The 22,214-nt window shown below is 45.5% G+C and overlaps 1 protein-coding gene across 1 annotated transcript in view; it reads left to right on the top strand.

Annotated features, from left to right (window-relative positions):
- Positions 1–7,694: 7,694 nt before the first annotated feature.
- The window catches only part of KIF5C (kinesin family member 5C), a 170,005-nt gene continuing 155,485 nt past the window's right edge, over positions 7,695–22,214 (top strand). Inside the window, exon 1 of the mRNA XM_004462232.4 lies at positions 7,695–8,225. Coding sequence (XP_004462289.2) covers positions 8,100–8,225 — 126 coding nt within the window. The 5' untranslated portion in view covers positions 7,695–8,099. The remainder of the gene's footprint in view (positions 8,226–22,214) is intronic.

The raw sequence follows: 22,214 nt of genomic DNA, 5'->3' as shown, positions 1-22,214 counted from the left end.
GGAGGGGCGATTCCTCCAGTCTCTTCACAGCTTCTCTGAGCCTTTATTTTCAAAGCATTTTCTCACATATTTCTCTTTCACATATTCTCACTTATCCAGAATAGATCATATTTTTAGTTGACATTTCAACAGATGGGGTTAAGAAAAAAGTTCAGAGAAGGGATTAAATTTTCTAAAGTCACAGAACTTATTAGCAGCAGACCTGGAATGAAAAATGTAGACTCTTGAGCCCAAGTCTCCAACTACAAGCCAACATCATGTCTTCCAGGTACATGAACTCAATCATTTGTCTTTGTCATCATCTTGTTCACGATGGACAGGGAATGATCCCTCAAAAAATATCTACCAAGTATGAAAATAATACATGAACCCACAACATAAAGGAGCAAGACCCACAAGAGGCATTTAACGTGAAGAAAAAATTCTAAGAAGTGGAGAGAACTGGAGAACAGAACCAGAACACAATACGAAGGGGATTCCAAGGCAGCCATGATGGGAGTGTGCCCTGTGGGCTGGAGCTGCTTGGAAGGTTTTGTAGCACTTTGTTATGGACTCCTGAGGGACTCTTAGAATTGAGAGAGCCAGACAGGCAAGAAGTCAATGGGCCACGTGTTAAGGGCCAGTGCCCACAAAGTGTGCAGGGCGGGGAGTTGGAAGGTTTCTGAAGGACTGTACTGAGCAGCAAGGTTGGGTGACCCTGTACAACCAGGCTCATCCTTCCCTCTTCCCTTAAGGACCACCGTCCTCTAACACGTTTGGGGAAAGGGTGTAGTTCTCACGTCCTCCCCTGAGGGAAAGCACCTCTCCTAAGCACCCACTCAGCTCTGTGTGCAGTTTCCACTCTGCTCACTGTCTACACCTCCGGGATTCTGGTCCTCCCCCAACATGCTACTGCCCTCAGGGCCTCAGGTGGGGCTGAGGGAAGTGGCCCCACCTGTGCTGGCATTTCCCCCACGCACAGTGACACAAGACTGCTGGGCGCAGAGCCCTCAGTGACTGAGGTACCTGGGGGAAGTTTCACCACAGGGGGAAACCCTCAAAATGGAATTCAAGCATGACTGTTCCTGAGTCCAGTGGATTAGGATCATCCATAGGACACAATAATTCTTACCCAGTTATTTTCTGAATCTGATTCACTGGACCAAATTGGATTGGCAGCGCTGCTCAAGAAAATATAATGCAAGCCACCCATATAATTTTCTAATAAGCAATTAAGAAAAGTAAAAAACACAGGTGACATTAATTTTATTTAACCATTGAATATGTTTCATCTAACACAATACATCCAAAGTATTTTCATTTCAACATGTAATTAATATAAAATAATTATTAATGAGATAGTTTACTCCTTTTTGTACTAAGTCTTCAAAATCCTGTTTGCTTTTTTCACACAGCACATCTGGTTTCGAACACTAAGATTTCATCAGAAATGCTTGGTATGTATTTAGATTTCAAAAAATGTACAGTTAAAGTACATTCACACACACAGACTTAATATTTCAGGTAATCGAATTGAACAGCCATTTCTAAGTTAAAAAAATTTTAATTAAAATGAAATAAAATTAGGGAGCTGATGTAGTTCAGTGGTTGAGAGCCTGCTTCCTATGTACAAGGTCCCTGGTTCAATCCCTGGTACCTCCTTAAGAAAAAGAAAAAGAAAAAAAGGAAATAAAATTCACTTCCTAGCCTCATTTCAAGTGCCCAGTAGCCACCCATGACTAGTGGCTACTGCACTGGATGGTAGAGATTTGGAGAGTATAAGGCTACAGAACCCAAAGCCATACTTGCTGGGCCTGCTTGATTTGCTGTGTCTAAAGATGGTTTCGGGTTACCCCAAGTGAAAAATTCCTTACCTTGACTTTTAAGTTTTTTCATGAATGGAACCTAAATTCCCTTTTGACCTAATCTCTTAATTCCACTCTGGCCACAAAGGTCTCCTCACTGTCCCTTGGCATGGCAAACTTAATCTGATCTCCACACTTTGGCTCTTGCTGTCCTCCTCCTTAAATGTCCTCTTGTGTCTGGACACTTTTGGCTGCAAGTAACAGAATACTGATTTAAAGAGTAGGCAAGCTTATTGCTCAGGATCAAGAAGTCTAGAGTAAGATGGGCCTTGGATTTGGTGGGTTCTGGTGGCTCGATCATGCAATCAAGGACCAGGATTTTTGGTCTCTTTGCTTTGGCTCCATCCTAAGTCTACAGGGCCACATTCATGTGGCCACAGAATGTTTCCAGAAGCTGGGGAGGGGATGGTCCAGTAATAGAATTTCTTTTCAAACATTCAGCAAACCGATCCTTTGGTCTCCTTTGCCTCAACTAGAATTAGCTGGCCTGTCTCTGAAACAATTCCTGACAAAAAAGACGGGATGACCATGTCCATCCCTGGAGCAGGGGACAATTCTCCAAGCCATGTTCCTGCTATACAATAGGGGAGGGGTAGAAAGGATATCAGGGAATTAACCCCAATCACCAAAACATCTCCCTTCCTTGCTTTCCTTTTTTGAATACTACCTAGCCATCTCTTTGATAAGTCTTCTCAGGCACCAAGTACTCCATGCTTTGTTGTTTTTTTTCTCTCCCCCGCCTCCCCCCGCGTCCCGGTTGTCAGTTCTCTGTGTCCATTCACTGCATGTTCTTCTTTTTGTCCGCTTCTATCCTTATCAGCGGCACCAGGAATCTGTGTTTCTTTTTGTTGCATCATCTTGTTGTGTCAGCTCTCTATGTGTGAGGTGCCATTCCTGGGCAGGCTGTACTTTCTTTCACACTGGGCGGCTCTCCTTATAGGGCGCACTCCTTGCGCGTGGGGCTCCCCTACGTGGGGACACCCCTGTGTGGCAGGGCACTCCTTGCGCACATCAGCACTGCGCATGGGCCAGCTCCACACGGGTCAAGGAGGCCCAGGGTTTGAACCGTGGACCTCCCATGTGGTAAACGGACGCCCTAACCACTGGGCCAAGTCCACTTCCAGCTCTGTATTTTTTTGAAGATTTATTTCTAAGTTCTCTGAGCGCAGTAACTTTTTGCAACTGCCACCTAAGTGGGGGGCCTATGATAGTTCTCTTGAAAAAACAGTTCACTTTATATACTTAAATTCATGTAGTAGCAGCAAATGTCATTTGCTCATTAATATTTGGTGGATGGACAGATGGATAAATGAATGAACTCAATCATGTGCAGACAGGTTTCTGTCCATCACAAGCGTTTCCATGACACCAGATAGTTGGTGGGCTATGAGCAAAGTTCTGGGCATTCTCTGGAGGACCCAAAGAAACTAGGGGTTAGACTTCTCTCTTCCGAATATCATGAAGCTGACCGCTGAATACATTAGTCCCTTAGCCAGAGCTTAAGACCTTCTTAATTTGAAAACAAATGAGAGTGGCACTTGGGCCTTCTTTAACCTACTTTCACTGCATCTGAGAACAGGAAACCAAACTGGTACTGCTCACAGTGATTTAGAAAAGTTGATTTCATTAAGTCTGTCTTAGCTAGGCAGAGGACTTATATTCCAGCTATACCTGGATTTAAGCAAAAGATGTGATTCTAAAATGAACTAAATAATTTTTTTCACAATTATTTTTCAAACACAATAATTTGTGTTCAACAAACAATAATATAATAATTACTATTATTAGCATTCAAAGGCTTATACCATGTATGTGTCAGGGATCATAGCCACATGTTTCAATACTTAACACAGACAGGTTTCCAATTCGGGCAGTTTAGGTCTAGAACCCATACTTTTACCCACAAAGCCACTCTTCCTTATTGTATCAGGGATTATACTGGGTGCTTTTAAAGCATTATTTCTTTTCATTCCCTCAAAATTCGTATGAGATGGTATTATTATTCTAGTGATAGAGATGAGGATACTGAGTCTTAAATCAATATTTTGCCAAGGTCATACATCTAGCAAGTGGCAGAGCTGGGAGTCACACTCAGGTATAGTGTCTTCCTAAGTTGGGTTCCTTATTCACAATATGCTGCCTACTGAGTGCTAGCAGCTAGAGTCACAAAGAAGAGGCAGTTGTCACTTTCCATGGAAGTGCAGCGTTAGAGATATGCGCAGGGCTACGGACCCTATGTGGGCATTCAGTGAGTCAGGAAGTACTTCAAGAATGGGGAGAGTCGAGCTGAGTCTTGGAGGAAAACGTAACCTTGGCAAGGTAGGCGCAGACACTCATTGTTCTGTCAGCCCAGCACCACACCCTTCTTCTGGGACCAACATCCTCTTCTTTGGGGATTTCTCCATGATTTTACAAATGCCCTAACTCTGGTTGATTGGTAGTTGCCAATACAAGCCCAGACCAATCATAGATGTTCCACAGGATTTTTCAGAGCAATACTCTGAACAAGAATCTATCCATATCTAATGGTAGAAGCTGAAGAAGAAAACCCAGAGGCTGTTGGAAGCTGGGTTTCCTGCCATGTGGAGGGAGGTTCTAGAGTGAGACAGAGTGAGGCTGATAAGCAGAGAGGACAGGGGACTGTGGCAGTGTGGTACTGTTTATGAATTCCAAAAAGAGATATTATGTTTGTAAACTGGTCTGTTTCTCTGGGCATGATACCCTTTGATTGTATTAGATTCACCTGAGATATCTGATTAAATTATGTTAAAATTAGGGCTTTGATTCAACCACGCCATTAGAGTGCAAATCAGTTAAGTCCCAGCCCCCGTGGGCTGATAAAACAGACTCTGACATGGAAGTAGACACAGAGAAGAAGAACATCGAGGAAGAGAGACAGCTCATTAGACATGGCAGAAGCCCCGGGAAGAGACATGAGCTTCATACTCTACAGCTGATCTTGTGAAGAGAACAGAGCAGATGAGCCCAGAAAGAAATGAGCCCTGGAAAGAGAGACCAGCCCATACCAGCCTATAGTTGAGATTAGAAGAAGCTGGGACCATGGATCCTTAAGAGGGAGAAGGAAGGCTGAATGCTTGCAGATATCACCTGCCATCTTGCTTTAACATGTGGCAAATAACTTTGGGTAAGAGAAAGTACCTCCTATGGTGCCTTAAGATGGATATTTTAGGGACTTGTGACTATAAGCTTCTACCCCAAATAAATGCTCTTTATAAAACCCAACAGAGTTCTGGTACTTTGCATCAGCACCTCCTTTGGCTGACTAATACAGGCTGACAGAGTTGGAGAGGAGAGTCCTGGTAGCCTGTCCTTCTCCTGGGTAAGCTATTCAACCATATCTTGAATAAGCAAGATAAATCTATATCCTTCTGATAAATTCCCACATTGCCTCATCATCTCCAGTGGCATTTCTATTGCTTTCCACCACAAGAACCCTGGCACCTTTACCTAGTGTCTTGGTTAAAATATCACTGTGGAAGTTTATTGTCTCACAGTTGTGGAGGCTAGAAGTCTGAAAACTGTCAGGGGGAGCATCCTTCCTTGCCTCTTCCAGTTTCTGGTGTTTGCTGGCAAACCTTGTATTCCTTGGCCTGTAGCACTTCAGTCACTCCATCAGTTGTCACATGGCCTTCTCCCCCTGTCTGTATTGGTTACCCCTCTCCCTTTTTTAAAAGGCACCAGTCCAGGAAGCAGATGTGGCTCAAGTGATAAGGCCTCTGCCTACCATATGGAGGACCTGGGTTTGATCCCTGGTGCCTCCTGGCGAAAAAGAAGAGAAAGAATACCTGCGTGGCAAGCCAGTGCACATGCAGTTAGCCGAGTAGTACCCACGTGAGGGCTCATGTGGTGAGCTGAGTGCCCGCATGAGTGCCTGCATGGTGAGCCAGTGCCTGTGTGGCGAGCCAAGTGCCTACACGGTGAGCCAGTGCCTATGCAAGTGACTCATGCAGCAAAATGATGATGCAATAAAACAAAGACAAAAGGGAGAATCAAGGTGAAGCACAGCAGAGACCAGGAACTGAGGTGGGACAATTGACAGGGAACCTCTCTCCACATCAGAGGTCCCCAGGATTGAATCCTGGTGAACCCCGAAGGAGAAAGATGAGAAGACAAAAAGAAATAAATACAGAAGATCATGCAGTGAATGAACACAGCAGGGTGGGGGAGAGGGAAGGGAAAAAATTTAAAAATAAAAATAAATAAATAAAATCTAACTTAAAAAAAAAAAAAAAAGACACCAGTCATATTGGATTAAGACCTACCCTAATCCAGTTTGGCCACATTTTAACTAATCACATCCTCAAAGACCATATATCCAAATAAACTCACATTCATAGGGCTGGGAGTTAGAGCTTGAACATGTCTTTTGGGGGGATAGAATTTGTGATGGTTTGAAGCTGTATGGACCCCAGGAAAGCATGTTTTTGAAGCTAATCCATTCCTATGGGTGCAAGCCTATTTTAATTAGGGCCTTTTGATTAGGTTACTTGGGTTGAGGCATGGCCCAGGGTGGCACTTGGTCTTAATCATCTTACTGAAGTCTTTTATAAACAAGATGAATATAGAGACTAAGAGAAAAAAAGCCACAGAAGCAAGACGCTGAAAGCAATGAAACCCATAAGAAGAGAGAGACTAACAGATGCCGCCATGTGCCTTGCCATGTGACAGAAGAGTTTAGGATTGCCGGTGGTTGGTGTTTGGAAAGAAACCATCACCTTGATGGTGCCTGGATTTGGATGTCTTCTCAGCCTCAAAACAGTAAGCTTGTAAACTAATAAATTCCCATTGTAAAAGCCAACCCATTTTATGTTATCTGCATTTTGGTAGCTTTAGCAGACTAGAACACCATTCACCCCATAACACTTAATAATGGCATGAATGCATGGAGGGACTCCAGGAGAGCAAACTGGCTAAACAAAGTATCAGAAGTAAAAGGTAACATGGTATATGAAGGAAGCCACACATCATTTTTCATTCGTCAGAGTGTAAAATGCAAGAAGTGGCAAGAGGTGAGGCCAAATAAGTAGGCAAAAATATAATCCTGGGAGCCTGGGTGTATTCTGTAAAGAACTTGGGACTTGTTCCTGCACAAATTCTGTTTATTCTGCAGGATCCTAAGTCAGCATTTAAGTGGAGTTCTGTAACTTTAACTATAATTAATAGTATCTAGGAACTTCTTAACCTGAGAGTCAAAAGTAGGCTTCAGTTGTCCTGGAATCTTCTGAAATAGCATGCAAAATAATGTGGGTGTGTAAGGGTATTTTATTTTTTTGCTATGGAAAATCTTCCTAACTTTCATCAGATATTAATGGAGGTCCTGACCCAAAATATGTTATGAATTTCTTTCTATGTACAGGCACTTCCAGATATAACCGTTTCAAATATCCATGGGAAATGTCATCCTTCCCCCACTCCCTATTTCCTCACAACTCTTACAACACTGTTCAGAGCAAAGAAAATGCTTAATACCTGTTGTGGTTGGACCCTGTCTTAATAAGTGGCTCTTCTCGGGGATCAGGAGAAGCGGTAAGGAGGTGTTAAAGACCTGGTTATCTCTAGACTTATTAGCCTGGAATATTGGATTTGACCTCCCATCCCGTTCTTGGCTTGGGCAGACAGACCAGAACCGCATGCTCTCAGAGATCGCACCCGGTGCACCACCTGTCCCCGAAAGCCAGCTACAAGCCTCCTTGCCCTGCCACCTGCAGCGGGAGCGACTACAAGTCCCGAGATGCTCGGTGCGGCGCTCGGAGCCGCGGAGGGCGGGGGCGGGTCTCTGCAGTGACGTCACCGCCCCGGGGCGGGACAGGGGGCGAGGGGAAGGGCGGAGGGGCGGAGGGGCGGGGCGGGCCCGCGAGGCGGCGAGGCGCGCTGGTGCTGAAGCAGGATGGCTGAGCGCGCAGGAGCCCGGGAGGTCTGAGCCCTGCGAGGCTGGCTCCCTGCGCATCGCCTCGTCTGCCCGCCGCGGGGTCGCGGGCAGGTGGGCCGGGGGCGCAGGGTAGGCAGGGCAGCCGCGCAGCTGGCGGGCTCGGAGGCTGGTGCGCTGCCCGCGCGACAGGTCTCGGAGCGGCCGGAGCTGTCCAGCCCGCTGAGTTCGCGATGACCTGCTGAGAAGCGTCGTCGGAGGCTGCGGGCGGCGGCCTGGCCGCGGGCGGCGCGTTCGGCGGCCTCCTCGCTCGTGGTGCCGAGCCCCGGCCCCCCACCATCCCCGCGCCCCCTCCCGCGCCGGCCGAGATGGCGGATCCAGCCGAATGCAGCATTAAAGTGATGTGCCGGTTCCGGCCCCTCAATGAGGCGGAGATCCTCCGCGGGGATAAATTCATCCCCAAATTTAAAGGCGATGAGACCGTGGTGATCGGGGTAAGTGGCCGGGGCGTCGGGCTCCCCCTCTCGCTTCGCGCCGCAGCCCCGCGCCCCGACGCCCCAGATTGAGCGCAGATGCTCGGGCCGCCCCTTCGGACATTCCCGCGGGGCTTCACCTCCACGCCCCCGCCCCGGGTGGGCGCGAGGAGAGACCACCCCCCAGCCCGTCGTTTCCTCCAGGGCAGGAGGAGGGTTGGCTGTGGGTGGCGGGGCGGGTCCCGGGTGGCAGTGGGGGGGGGGGCGAGGAAGAGCTGGGCGCCGCCATTGTTCTCGGGGTGGGGGCCCGGGTGGGCCTATTGTTCCCCGCCCTGGCCACGCCGCCTGGCTAATCTGTTTGAGGTACTCTCAAGTCGGGGCGCCGGGGCACCCCCAGGAAGTATGAGCTTTGCAACCCACAAGTGCTTCCAGGCGTCTGTCCGATTTATCGAACACTTTGTTCTTCTACCGACCTTAGCCAAAAAAAGAAGAAAAGGGTACTGGGCAAATCCTGGCCTCGGCGCGGAGCTTCCGCGGCCGTGTAGACGCGGCTCCCTGCGGTGTTTCACCTTGCTAGGCTCGTGGAAGGCCATGGTGGACGGAGAACGCTGGTGGCCTTCAGGTCCTCGGGAGGTCCGGTGTGTCTCCTGCTTCTCAACCCAGGCTGCCTGGACTCGAGCCTGGGTTTGACCGCTCCCCGCTGGGCGGCCCCTCCTTGTGTCCCCAGAGCCTCGAATGTGCTTCGCACTGGGCGGAGGGGAGCCTGGATTCCCATGTGTGGAGCTAGGGGGCATAAACGCTGCCAAATAGCCCCTCGGTGCCAAGAGCGGAAGTTACTCGTGTGGTTAGGGGCTCCCTCCCTCTTAGCCACCCTTCCGCACCTTCCTCCCTATTGCCTCCCCCACTCCCCGCCCCGAGATCTAGCTCTGCGGCGGGGCTGCTGGTGGGGGGAGGGGATACCATTGGTTTTTAGTTCTTAAAGGAATATGTCAGCCTTGTCCCCCGCCCCCGCCCCTTCCGCGGGCCTCGGCGTGTGGCTGCGGGTGCCCCCTTTGTATGCGAGCTGTGTGGGGAGGGACCAAGTTAATGGGATACTCCTGGTCCCCGCTGACACGTTCCTGGCAGCCCGCTGGAGGCTGCTGATGCAGCCTTCCCTTCCCAGCATTGATTAAGTGATGTCATCCCCACTACTGAGCATGCTCCGGCTAACCCCCCCACCCCCACCCCAAGGCTGGTGTATTTAGGTCAAGTGATTGACAGGTGACAATTACTTGAGGGGCCCGCGGGTGTCAGCCAGAGCTGTCTCGGCGCGTCGGAGGCCGACGCTGGCACAGCCTGGGCGCTCCCAGCGTCTTTGCCGAGGTGGTTTGCCGCAGTCCCCGCGAAGGGCCCCGGGGACCAGTAGGTGCTGGCGTTTGGGTAGGCGGGCGCTCTTGGCGCGCGGGGAACCGAGGCGGCGCTCTGGCCCCCGGGCCTAATCTGGTACCTCTCTTAGGAAGGCAGCTCCCCTGCACGATCCATTCCCTCTTCCCCGTTTTCAGTTATCTGGAAACCATGACTTCCAAGTGCTAAGTGGACGGGGTTCATTCGGAGAGCTGACCTGTGAGGGCAGAGAAGGGGGATTTTCCCTCTGCTTAGTGTTTACTTGCAGAGAGAGGAGGGAAATTTTACAGTTTATGGCACATCTTGGGTTAGTGACCTCTCCACGGCCAGCACCTGGGGCAGATAGTCGCTTGTTTGGGTTACAGTTCTCAGCCCTGCTCTGCCTGCAGTCTGATCTCCTCTATCCTGGGCCAGGCAGCGGTTTAGATAGAGTGGGAGTTACTAGGGACTTTTAGTCCTTACTCCTTGGCTGGTAACAAATTTTTAACAAATAATTGTGCAGCAGTCACACATGGACATGGCCTGGTTACCACCATTTTTTTTTCCCTCCAGAGATTTTAAAGATGAGCCTGGAGACGATTTCTTTTCTTCCGCTTCCTCTTTCTTCTAATCAAGTAAAATTTCAGGACAAATGAAGTGGAGTAATAAATCTCCTTTGATCTGTGTTCAAAGCAGAGATCCTTAACATTAGGCTAATCCTTCTTCAATACTGTGATATTAATAAGAGTGTATATTATTGTCCCATCTATATACATTTGTTATTAACTAAATACATTGAAGCAAAGTCAGCATATAAAGTAAGTAACTTAAACAAAAAACTGGATTTGAATACATGTGTTGCTCTTCAACTGTAAAGTGATTTTTGCTTATCCTCCTACTATAATCCTTTAACACAGCAGACAGTTTTCAGTGTTGTTGCTTTGTTTAGATAAACTTCTTAGTGATGTAAAACATTCATATACCCAAGTGTTAAAAGTATACGGTATATATCTTGGTAGATCTTCACAAAGAAAATGCCACCTTGAAACCACTTCTCAGATTAAGAAACAGTATTTCCAGGAGACAAAAACTTCCCTTCTTCCCCCTTCTAAGTCACTACCTCCTCCCACCTCAGTGTAACCATTATTCTGACTTTTTTTTTTTAAGATTTTATTTATTTATTTCTCCCCCCTCCCACACACACAGTTGTCTGCTCTTTGTGTCCATTTGCCGTATGTTCTTCTGTGTCTGCTTGTGTTCTTGTCAGCGGCACCCGGAATCTGTGTCTCGTTTTTGTTGCGTCATCTTGCTGCATCAGCTCTCCATGTGTGTGGCGCCACTCCTGAGTAGGCTGCACTTTTTTCCACGCTGGGGGGCTCTCCTTTCGGGGCACACTCCTTGTGCGTGGGTCCTCCCCATGCGGGGGACACCCCTGCGTGGCACGGCACTCCTTGCGCGCATCAGCACTGCAGGTGTGGGCCAGTCATCACGCAGGTCAGGAGGCCCTGGGTTTGAACCTTGGACCTCCCATGTGGTAGGCGGATGCCCTATTCATTGGGTCAAATCTACTTCCCTATTCTGATTTCTAATGTCATAGAGTAGTTTTGCTTGTTTTCTTAACTTTCTATACATTGAATCATAGTTTGTTCTCTTTTTCTGCATAGCTTCTTATGCTCAGTGTTAGGTTTGTCACATTCATCCCTGTTGTAGCATGCAGCAGTGGTTCATTCTCATTCCTCTATAGCATTCCATTATACGAATATATCACAATTCATTTACCCATTAACTGTCGGTGGATATTTGCGTAGTTTTTCAGTGTGGGGCTAATATGGGTATTGCTGGTCTAAACATTCTTTTTGTGCCTTTTGGTGAATGTGTGTATAGAGCAGAAGACTGCCAGATGCTAAAGGATGTTGGGATTTGGGTTGGCATGAGCTGGGACCTTTCCAATTCCTAATTAAGAATGTGTCACTAAAGGCAATGATGGCTCCAGCACCCTCTATCAGTTCAGCTGGAGTCAGCTGATGTGGCTCAATTGGGAGTGGAGCCTGCTTCATGTGGGTCCCCAGGGGTGCACGCTGTGGGGACGACAAAGAAGCTCAGCACCACACAGAGCTGCTAGTCATGGTCATTCCCAAGAGACAAGTGAAGCATGAATTTTGGTATCGTTAGCTGTTAGTCCAAATTCAGAAGCCCAGAGATTCTTTGTGTTGAAATCTCTACCAAAAGTTGAAGCCACTTTTTTTCTTTAAAGGATTGCTTAATTCTTATGGAAGTGTGTGCTAAGAAGGAGATTTTGCTATGTGGAGTTTTTAGATTTCTCTAGTAAGAAAATGTCCTGTCTTGGAGGAATCATCTCCACCATTTCTGCATTTTTTCCCCCAGCCCCTGTGCAAAGCTATCTTTCTCTGACCAGCATAGCCACAAACATTCCTCTCTACTTTGAACTCATGTAGCTTTTATTTTGGATATGATCTCAGTTTTTTTTTTTTTTGGCCTTATTGTATTATTATTGATCATATGTCTAATGACATTGAAACCATCCATGCTTTGCTTTGTTGTACATGGCATTGGCAAGAGAAGGCACCTAGTGAATGTTTATTAATCTCTTTGTTCTGGAAATCTTTACTTTGGTATATTTAACTTACTTTGAGGACTTCTAATTGGTTGTCAGCTGTGGGTAGAAGTAAAAATCAACTTGAAAGAGAATGGTATTCCTTTGAGCAGGCCTGGTAAGATAGCATATGGCATATTTAAATATCATTTCTATCATTTCTAATTTGGAAATGGCATTCAACTTTGTTAAAAACTGGAGTTGCTGACACTGGAAGTGGAGGGGGAGGGGTCAGTGGTGGCTAGAGATTAGAAAAGGGGCTCCCTCCCATAACCTTAATTCATCAGAAATGCATATTGGATTTACAGCATTTCTCGGACCACTCTTCCATTAGCTGCTAAAAACCTTGGTGAGTCATCCATTACCTTGGGCTCTGCCTATTGGTTTTGATGCAGTTGTATTGATGGTAACTCTGGGAACTTTCCAAGTCTTTGAAATGGACTTTTACATTTCACTTTCCTGCTGTTGAACTTTCTTCTTGTTCCTTATCTTGGGAAAGCAGATTTTGCCTTTGCCTGAGCCACTGTAAGTTCTGACTTGTGGGAGAGCCAAAGCAAAACATCAGCTGCTGACCAGGTCAGTGGTTTGGATCCCTGGGCCTCAGGCTACCTGAGCTTAGATTAGTGCTGGGGAGGGGACGGGGAGGGCAGGGAGGGCAGAGACAAAGGCCAAGTTCCAAGCTTGAGTTATTTTGGAGATTAAGGTCAGAAGTGAAGAAATATGGCCAGACTCTAGAACCGCCCCCCCCCCCAATAATGAACTGTAAAAGAACATGTTAAAATTTTATTTTTTAAATTTCTGTATAGTAAAATCATTCTTTTGGTGTGCAGTCTCTGAGTTTTGACAAATGCACAGTCATATAACTATCCTGTATTAGTTTTCCATTGCTGTAATGAATGACCTCAAATTTAGTAGCTTTACACAACACACGTTTATTGTTTCACAGTTTTCATAGATGAGAAAGGTGGTGGCTTGACTGGTTTCCCTGGCATCTCATAAGGCCAAAGCCTGTTTGTGGCAGAACTCTATTCCTTTCTGGAGGGTCTAAGGGAGAAACCTTTCCTTGCTCATTCAAGTGTGTAGCAGAGTTCAGTTCCTTGTTGATGTTGGACGGTGGTCCCTGTTTCCTGGCTGGCTGTCAGCCAGGAGCCGTTCTCAGCTTCTCGAGGCCACCTTTAGGTCCTAGCCATGTCATGTCTTTCTCTGACTCTTCTGCCTCACTCTTCTGTATTTATTTATTTATTTTTGAGGTACCAGGGCCAAGGATTGAACCTGGGACCTCATAAAGCGGAAGGCCGTCATATTGGCTCCCCTGAGTTGGCCCCCTTAGTTGGCTCCCTCATATGTTTGCTTGTTGTTCGCTCATTGTTTTTTTTCTTTGTTTGTTTTGTTTTCTTTAGGAGGCACCAGGAACCAAACCTGGGACCGCCCATGTGGAAGGTGGGTGCTCAATTGCTTGAGCCACATCTGCACCCGAGTCTTCCACTGTTAAGGGCCTGTGCAATTATACTGAGTCCACCCAGATAGTCCAGGATAAACCCCCTATTTTAAGGGCAGCTGATTAACAACTCTAATCCATCTGCAGAATCCCTTTTTCCATTATATATATGATATTAACGTATCCACAGTTTTTGGGGATTAGGGCATGGGCATTGTTTGGGCAGTTACTATTCTGCCTACCACACACTCCCATAATTAAGATACAATGCCAACCCTCTCTTGCTCATACACACACATACACATTTCCTCCCCAATAAATTATCAGTGTCTCTGGGGTAGGAGTCTTTTTTTTTTTTTTATTTAATGCCTTTGTCTACTTTAGTTGTACAGTTTGCTTATTAAAGATTTCTTGATTGAGGGTTCCTTTTTCCCTCTGATCCCTGACTGGAATTAAGTCTCCATGAATACCATTTTCTGCATTTCCTTAAATACCTTGTGTATCACTAGATTTTCCTCTATCTGTGCTTTTCTGGTCCATCCCATCTAGTAAATGACAGTATTTCTCATCCTCAGTTCTTCTCCCCCTTTCAAAATAGGAAAACTTCCCCACCTTTGGTTTCCCTTTAGTCCCTGCCTCAGATTTCTCACCTGTGTCTACTTACGAAAAAGCAAAAACAAAATTCCCTATTCCCTAATGATTTCTCTTGAGTGTAAAAAATTGCCCCTTGACAGATCCAGTTTCATCTTATTCCTCCCAGGTTTTTTTCATTGCAGCTTAACCCTTAACCCTTTGGCTGCACATCAGCCAAGTTCCTTTTAGTAGGAATGGAGTTGAGTTTGTGATTATTTGCAATACTGCAGAGATCTTGGGAGAAGATGGAGAGGGAGACTCATGGTATTATCTCCCCAGCACCAGGCCTGCAAGGCAGTTGTTCAGCCAAGGATGAACTTCCAGCTTTGCCATTTCTTAGCTGTGTGAACTTGGGCAACTTGCTAGACTGCACTGTTTCTGTTTCTTCCCCAGTAAAAGAGGGATAATAACACCCTCTACCTAATAGGATTGTTGTGAAGTTTAAGTGAGCTAATACACATTGAGTACAGAGCCCAGAGTCTGCAGTAAGCATTCAGGAAAGATAAATTCTTACTGAACTTGCTACTGGGCATTGCTTTGTACTCTTTGTACCGCTGTCAGACTAGTTTTTTTTTTTAAGGTACCAGGTCTGGAACCTCTTATGTGGGGAAGCTGGTACTCAACCACTGAGCCACATTGGCTTCCCTGAGTTGGTTTTTTTTTTTCCTTTCCTTGTTTGTTTTTGTTTTTTTCAGGAGGCACTGGGAACCGAACTGGGGACCTCCCACGTGGGAAGTGGGAGCTCAAGCCCTTGAGCCATATCTGCTCTCTGCTGTCCGACTAATTTTGGGGAAGCCCAAACTGTTCAGAGGTTCCCTGATACCCTCTGGGGCAATTGAGGCCTTCTGTACTCGAAGCCTGCTACTTCCCTAGCCTTACCCCCTCTCTCCATGCTCCAGCCATGCTTCTGTGCCCCCAAAAGACTAGGCTGCTTGATTCCTCCTGCAACCCCACCCCTCAGCCCTGCTCCTCACACACATGCCTGGGATGGCTGCCCTTAAATCTTACCTGCACTGCAAACATCCCTTCACCCTTAGAATCTTATCCCATAGTACCGCCTCGGAAACCTTTTCTGACCCTCCCCCCCAGTAAGAATAACCACTTCCTCCTTTGCATTGTACCATACCTTGCACAACTCCTGTGTGAACTCCCCCAGTGCTGTATTTCATTTATTTGGATATATGTGTTCTCATAGACTTGAGAGACTTCTCTTAGACTGAAAACCCCTTGAGGGCAGGAAATGTGTTCCATTCATTTCCATCTCGAAGGCCTAGAGCGGTGCTGGAAACAGAGCGGTTGCTCAGTACAAGATGTCTTTGTAAGGAATTGAAAGCATGCTGAGGGAAGCAGACTTGGCCCAATGGATAGGGCATCCGCCTACCACATGGGAGGTCTGCGGTTCAAACCCCGGGCCTCCTTGACCTGTGTGGAGCTGGCCCATGCGCAGTGCTGATGGGAGCAAGGACTGCCCTGCCACGCAGGGATGTCCCCGGCGTAGGGAGCCCCATGTGCAAGGAGTACGCCCTATGAATAGAGTTGCCCAGCGTGAAAGAAAGTGCAGCCTGCCCAAGAATGGCTCTGCACACACTGAGAGCTGACACAGGATGACGCAATGAAAAGAAACAGAGATTCCTGGTGCAGCTGATAAAGATAGAAGTGGTCACAGAAGAGCACACAGCTAATGGACACAGAGAGCAGACAACTAGGTGGGGGGGAGAGGAGAGAAATAAATAAAAAATAAATCTTAAAAAAAAAAGAAAGCATGCTGAGCCTCCTTGGCTGTCAGAGCCTGGAATTATTTACCTGGATTGTCTGTAACCTTGACCTCTGTCCAACTTGGGACATCATGACTTGTTATCATCTTAAAGGAAATCGTTTTTTGGAATCCTAATATATTGTTTGCTCACTGAAAAAAAAAAATCAAACCATACAGAAAAATTATGAAAAAAGTGAAAATCACTTTAAATTTTACTAAAACCACTGTTAACATTTTATTGTATATTCTAAGCTCTTTTCTATTCTAAAACACTTCTTAAGCACTTTTAAGATAGGATTGTATTGATTTGTTTTGAAACTTTTGTTTTACTTAACAGCATACCTCAAAGATCAGCATTTTTAAAGGTTCCCATTAATTCCATTATATGTCCATTCAATTTTTTAACCATCTACGAATGGACATTTGGACTTTTCTGCTTATTTTTATTATTAAAAACAAAGATATGATAAACATAAGTGCACATACCTATGTGTGCTTGCCCAGTTATTCTGTTAGCATACTTTGCTATAATTGGGATTGTTGGATATTTGGATGATTTTTTTATAAAAGGGTTTTAAAGGATCTACAGTTTTTGAGAGGGAGCAATTTGGAAATGGCGCATTGTCTTTTAAAAAAAACTTTTCCTTCTCTGCCCACCCCATGCATTTGCTGCCCAGCCACCAGTTTGTCTCCTCAGGCATCCCTTCTTTCCTAAGCTAAATTAAATTCTTACCAAGAGTGTTGCTTCTTTCTGCACTGTTAACCCACAGAGCCAGCCACGGTAATGTCTTCAGACTTTGAATATAAACTGTAGGGTTTGTATGCTGTTTCTTGTCACTTTCAATATCTTAAAGCATGTTTTTTCTTGGAGGTGATCAAAAGCTAAATATATCTCCTGAGACAGAGCTAGAGGCCAGGGAAAAAAGTAGGAGGAGGATGGACATGCACTTTCATGGTTTTCGTGCCAAATGGCCTGTAGTTCTGGGCAATGGGTGAGTTGTAAAGAGGTAAAATAGCTTTCTCAGAAAAGTTTCTTTTCTTCCCCCTCCCATGATTACTAGGTTCTCTTTTTAAAAACTTATAATATAAAATTTCAAACATATACCAAAGCGGAATGAATAACAAAATGTAAACCCATGTACCCATCATCCAATTTTAACCATCATCAATATCAACAAATGGCCAATTTTATTTTTTCTATACTCCCATAAACTTTTCACCCATTTGTTTATAAGATTATTTTAAAGCAAAATCTCACATCATTTTATCTATAAATATTTCAATATGTTTTTCTAAAAAGTAAGAATTCTTTTTTCTCTTTTTTATTATGGTAAAATATATGTAAGTTAAAATTTACCATCTTAACTATTTTTAAGTATAAAATTCAGTGGCATTAAGTATATATAATAATGATGTGTAACCACCACCACTATTTCCAGAACTTTTTCATCACCCAAAAGAATCTCTCTCCCCATTATTAAGCAATGAATAACTCCCCATTCCTCCCATCTCCCAGCCCCTGGCAACCTCTGTTACTTTCCTCCTCTGTGAATTTGCCTATTCTAGATACTTCACATAAGTCAAATCATACTGTAGGTCCTTTTGTCTGGTTTATTTCACTTAGCATAGTTCTTTCAAGGTTCATCCATGTCGTCGCATGTATCAGAACCTCATTCCTTTTTTTATGACTGAATAATATTCCATTGCATTTATATACCAAGTTTTCTTCATCCATTCATCTGTTGATGACACTTGGGTTGTTGTCCACCTTTTGTCTGTTGTGAATATGCTACAATGAACATTGATGTCCAAGTATTTGAGTCCTTACTTTCAATGCTGCTGGATATTATCCTAGGAGTGGGATTGCTGGGTCAAATGGTAATTATGTTTAATGTTTTGAGAAACTGCCAACAATAGCAAGGACTCTTTTGAAACTTAGCCACAATAATATCACAAATAGAGATATTAACAATAATTTCTTAATATCAAATCCCCCCTGTTGCCTCATAACTTTTTTTTTTTTACAGTTGGTTCGTTCAAGTCAGAATACTAGGTACTCTTGCTTTCCTGTCAGGAGAGAGAGAAATGCTTCCACCTGTTGCCCATGAAACTAGGGGGCAGGGGAGGCTTTTGCTGGGAGAGACTTCTCTAATGTAGAGCCCTGCAGGCTGAGGAAACACACAAGGAGCATAAAGGCTAATCAGATTCCCAGGCCGGCTCCCTCAATGGTCCCGTACCAGTTTATCCTTCTTGAAAAGCCAGTGCCGGCAGGGTGGCAGCACCCACAAACGCTATTTTAAGAGCTGCATGTTTTACGGCTTTTTCCCCAGTGCTTCCCCCCTTGCCTTAGTCGGCTTGTGTAAATGTTAGGGAAACAGGCAAATGTATCCCTCATTTGGGCTCAGTCCTAGGCCATGCTAGATCAGCAACGGTGCCACTTAGAGCAGTTCTTTTAGTTGTGTCTGGGTGTATCTGGTATTGCCTTTTCAGTCAGTGAACACCTATCCTTGATGCGAGTAGAATATCGGAAAATAAATCCACAGAACTTATGAAGGGAAAACATACGTGAGAACAGCTTTTAAGGCAACGTAGCACTTTAAGGGAAAAGGTTTGTTGTTTTCTGTTTTTAAATTCCTTTTCCTCTTCATTAAAAAAAAAAAAACCTTTTGCAGGGCGATGGGGTTAGAGAAAAAGTATGATTGAAAATAAATCCTAATAATTTATACTTTAACTTTCTTTACTGCATGGTATGGTGTAAGAGCTGCAGATGAATCATATTATTTTAGAAACATTTTATTTAAAGATCTTGGTCACATAATTCCTGAGTGGCTGATCTCAGGTGTGCTTTTATCACAGAGCGATATTTTCCTATTTCCAGGTCTTATTTTGTCCCATGAGGAAACAGAGCAGTCGCCTTCAATTCTCTTGAGGAGGTTATATCATAGTTTTTCTCTAAACCAACTGTCTGGCACCTCACTCCTCTGAGATCATTGATTTTTTCATCGGGGAATCTGGGTAAATAACAACTTCATCTGACATCAGAAACTTTGAATAATCTTGTAGGAGGGGATCCTAGCCGCCTCCCACCCCACGGAGAGGAATTAAATGCCAGTGTGATTGGCCCGGGTCCAAGTCTCTGTTCCTCCTGGTTACCGGCGGGCAGGATTCGGGCTGAGAGGGCAGGATCCTTCCAGCAGCCGTGGGGAGAAGAGGCGAGGAAAGCCGGTGGACCGCGTGGGCCTCCCGACAGGCTGGTCAGCTCAGCACTGGGAGGAGGGGTGCGGGTGCCCACCCGCGCCGTGGTACTGGGGTGCCTGGTGCATCGTTGTCCCTGGTAGAGCAAACTCACCCACCAGTGGAGAGGGGGCGGCCTCTGGCACTAATGTCATCACAATAGCATCAAATCCTACTCCCAATTACTACTAGTTTGTTTATATAATATTGTGTAAAGAGCAGAATTTAAAAGAGAACTGTTAAGCTCTTTGGTAATAATGAATTACTTTAAGGAACAGCACAACCTATTAATTATCTGTTTGAAATAAGTGGGGAAATAACACACCAAACCAAAATAGCAGACCCTGTAGTAACAAGAGTTGCCTGCTCATGCATGTGTTAGATTTTCCTTAATGAATATGGCTTTTTGGTAAAGACTGGCTTGAGGTTCTATTTTAAACAATATTTTCTGGTCTAGACATTTATCCCACAAGTTTTGCTATCTTGAAGAAGGAGAAAATATATACTTGCTTCCTCAGCTCTGGTAAAACCAAATATGAAGAGGTAACATACAGACTGATAGAAAACTCAAAATTAAATGAGTTCTTTATTCCCTGGAAAAGCGTTTTCTTTTATAAAGAGGTGTGGAGCTTCCCTCTAACACTGCCCTGTCCAGTACCTTGGAGGCTAACCACATGGGCCTATTGCACACTCACCACGTGGATGTCCAAATTGGGATGTGCAGTATGTGTAAAATGCACACCAGCTTTCAAAGACTTAGATTCTATAAAAAGAAGCTCACTATTTTTCGTATTGCTCACATACTGAAATGGTATTTTGGATATATTGGTTTTAATAACAATAAAATGAATTCCACCTGTTTCTGACTTGTTTTAAATGTGGTTAATAGAAACCTAAAGCTATAGTGTGGCTGGCATTTGTGGCTGACATTCTATTTCTGTTGGCCAGGGCTGCTCTACCATTTAGATACCAACGTTCTAAGGAATCTGCAGGAATAATTTCAGCTCCACTTAAGTATATTGGGGGCCCGTTACGGGCTAAGCTCAGTGGTAAGCATTGTGGACTCACTGTGTTAAGGAAGACAGGATCCCGGATGTCAATAACCGTATTTAATGGGGGAGAGACAAGCACAAAAAATATCCATGATATGAGCGTCCAAAGAGAGGTGCAAACAAAGCTTATTGGAATTGAAAAGACTTCTAGGGATGTGCAGGGAAAACCTCCGGCTTTTGGGGCGACTGGCTCCTTATCTTGAAGCCGGGGTAGGAATCTGCTTTGCATATGTAAAATTTGCTTCTTTATTTGCATTTCTGTGTAGCTACTTTGCACATTTGTTTTGACTATTAACGAGAAAAGATCTGAGAAGGGATTTGTGCTGTGGCCTGGTCTCTTTCCTCATCACTCCCCCTCGCCCTCCATCCCAGCAAATATTGTGACATCGAGGATCTCTGCCGAGTCTCCTGGGAGGAAGGAGCCCACCCGGGCGCCCTGTCCTGCAGCACAAGCAGCTGGCGGTAGCGGGTGTGTGATCTGTTTGTAGTGCGTGGCACTGAGAACACCAAAAGGTGACGTGGGTGCGCTGTCACGCCACAGTCCTTGCTGGGAAGGGCGGGCATCCGCGGCCTCGGGCGGGGCCACCAGGCGGGCGCGCCTCGCCCCTGCCCGCTGCCGGCCGCGCGCAGCTCCCGCGGCCGCGCTGCCTGCCTCCCGGGCTGTTTTAATTTGCAGGCAAGCAGCGCCGCGGTGATTGCAAATCTGCCTCTTACCTTCTGTCACCATTCTGTCGCTAGTGCTAGGAATCACGAACCTCTTGTTCTGGAAATGCAGTCCCCTTTTACACAGGCACCTTCTAATGAAGTCCCCCCTCCCTGCGGAACAAAAGCGCGCGTTAGGAGGACCCCGAGGTGGGGGCGCTGCCGCTGGCGCTCACAGGTGTCTCTCTTTGTCTTGGCATTTGTCTGGGGGAAGGTCGTCTTGCAGGTGAACGCTACAAGACTCTTTGAGAAGCTGTCGATTTTTTGTATCTGGGAAAAAAAAATCTTTTTCCCACCCCCACTCGCTTCTGTTATCTCGGATAGCACAGAACTGACCTTTCCTCCTTTGTGAATGGCAGACACTCGGAGGGTAACATCAACACAACAGCAGCAAAAATCAGCTGTGATCTCATCACCCTGTCATCCATTTTAATTTTTCCATCCCACTTTCCTGTCTTGGTTGACACCTTAACATTTTTAAAAAATGTAATTCCAACCATAGGTACACAGTCCTGCCTTCTTTCTCTTTTTACCCAAATTTACTCAATAATCGTTTCCCCATGTTGTGTAATATTTGCGTGGTTATAATTTTCAGTGACCCCTTAAATGTTCACTGAGCTGATAAACCACAATTTGCTAACCCATCTCCCAGGTGGTTGTTCAAATTCAAGGGGATGGTTTAGTGAACCTTTGTATTCACAGAACTGTTTTCCTTGGTTGAATTCTTTCTAGAGGATTCATTCTCCAGGAGTGGATACACTGGACCCAATGGTGTGGACATTTTAATTGACCTTATATATTATCACACTGCTTTCCATAAAGGGTCTGCTGGTTCCTGCGGCCTCTGGGGATGTATGAGTATCCCATTTGGTAGTGAAATGATTTTAGAGTAAAGAAGAGGAGTCATTTGAGAAGGTGATTTGTAGAGCAGTAGTCTGGGATTCATACATCCTTGGTTTTGTTCCAGGCTTCTCCTCTAATTCATATGATTTTTAAATTACTAGTCTAACTCGTTTGTGATCTGTTTTAATTTGAACTATTGCAGTCGGCATCCCAGGGTCAGGCTAATGGGCGGGGAGTTTCCTGGACTCTATAGAGGAAAGAATGAGTGGGAAGCACTATACCTGCCCCCCAACATCCATCAACTGGCAGAGCTCTTACTTGGAAGTGTTGATTTACACTTGGGACTAACTCTGGGCTCTTCTCTCATGCTCACTTG

Source organism: Dasypus novemcinctus, chromosome 7 (genome assembly GCF_030445035.2).
Source record: "Dasypus novemcinctus isolate mDasNov1 chromosome 7, mDasNov1.1.hap2, whole genome shotgun sequence".
Lineage (NCBI taxonomy): Eukaryota > Metazoa > Chordata > Mammalia > Cingulata > Dasypodidae > Dasypus > Dasypus novemcinctus.
This window is presented reverse-complemented; position numbering and strand designations above follow the sequence as displayed.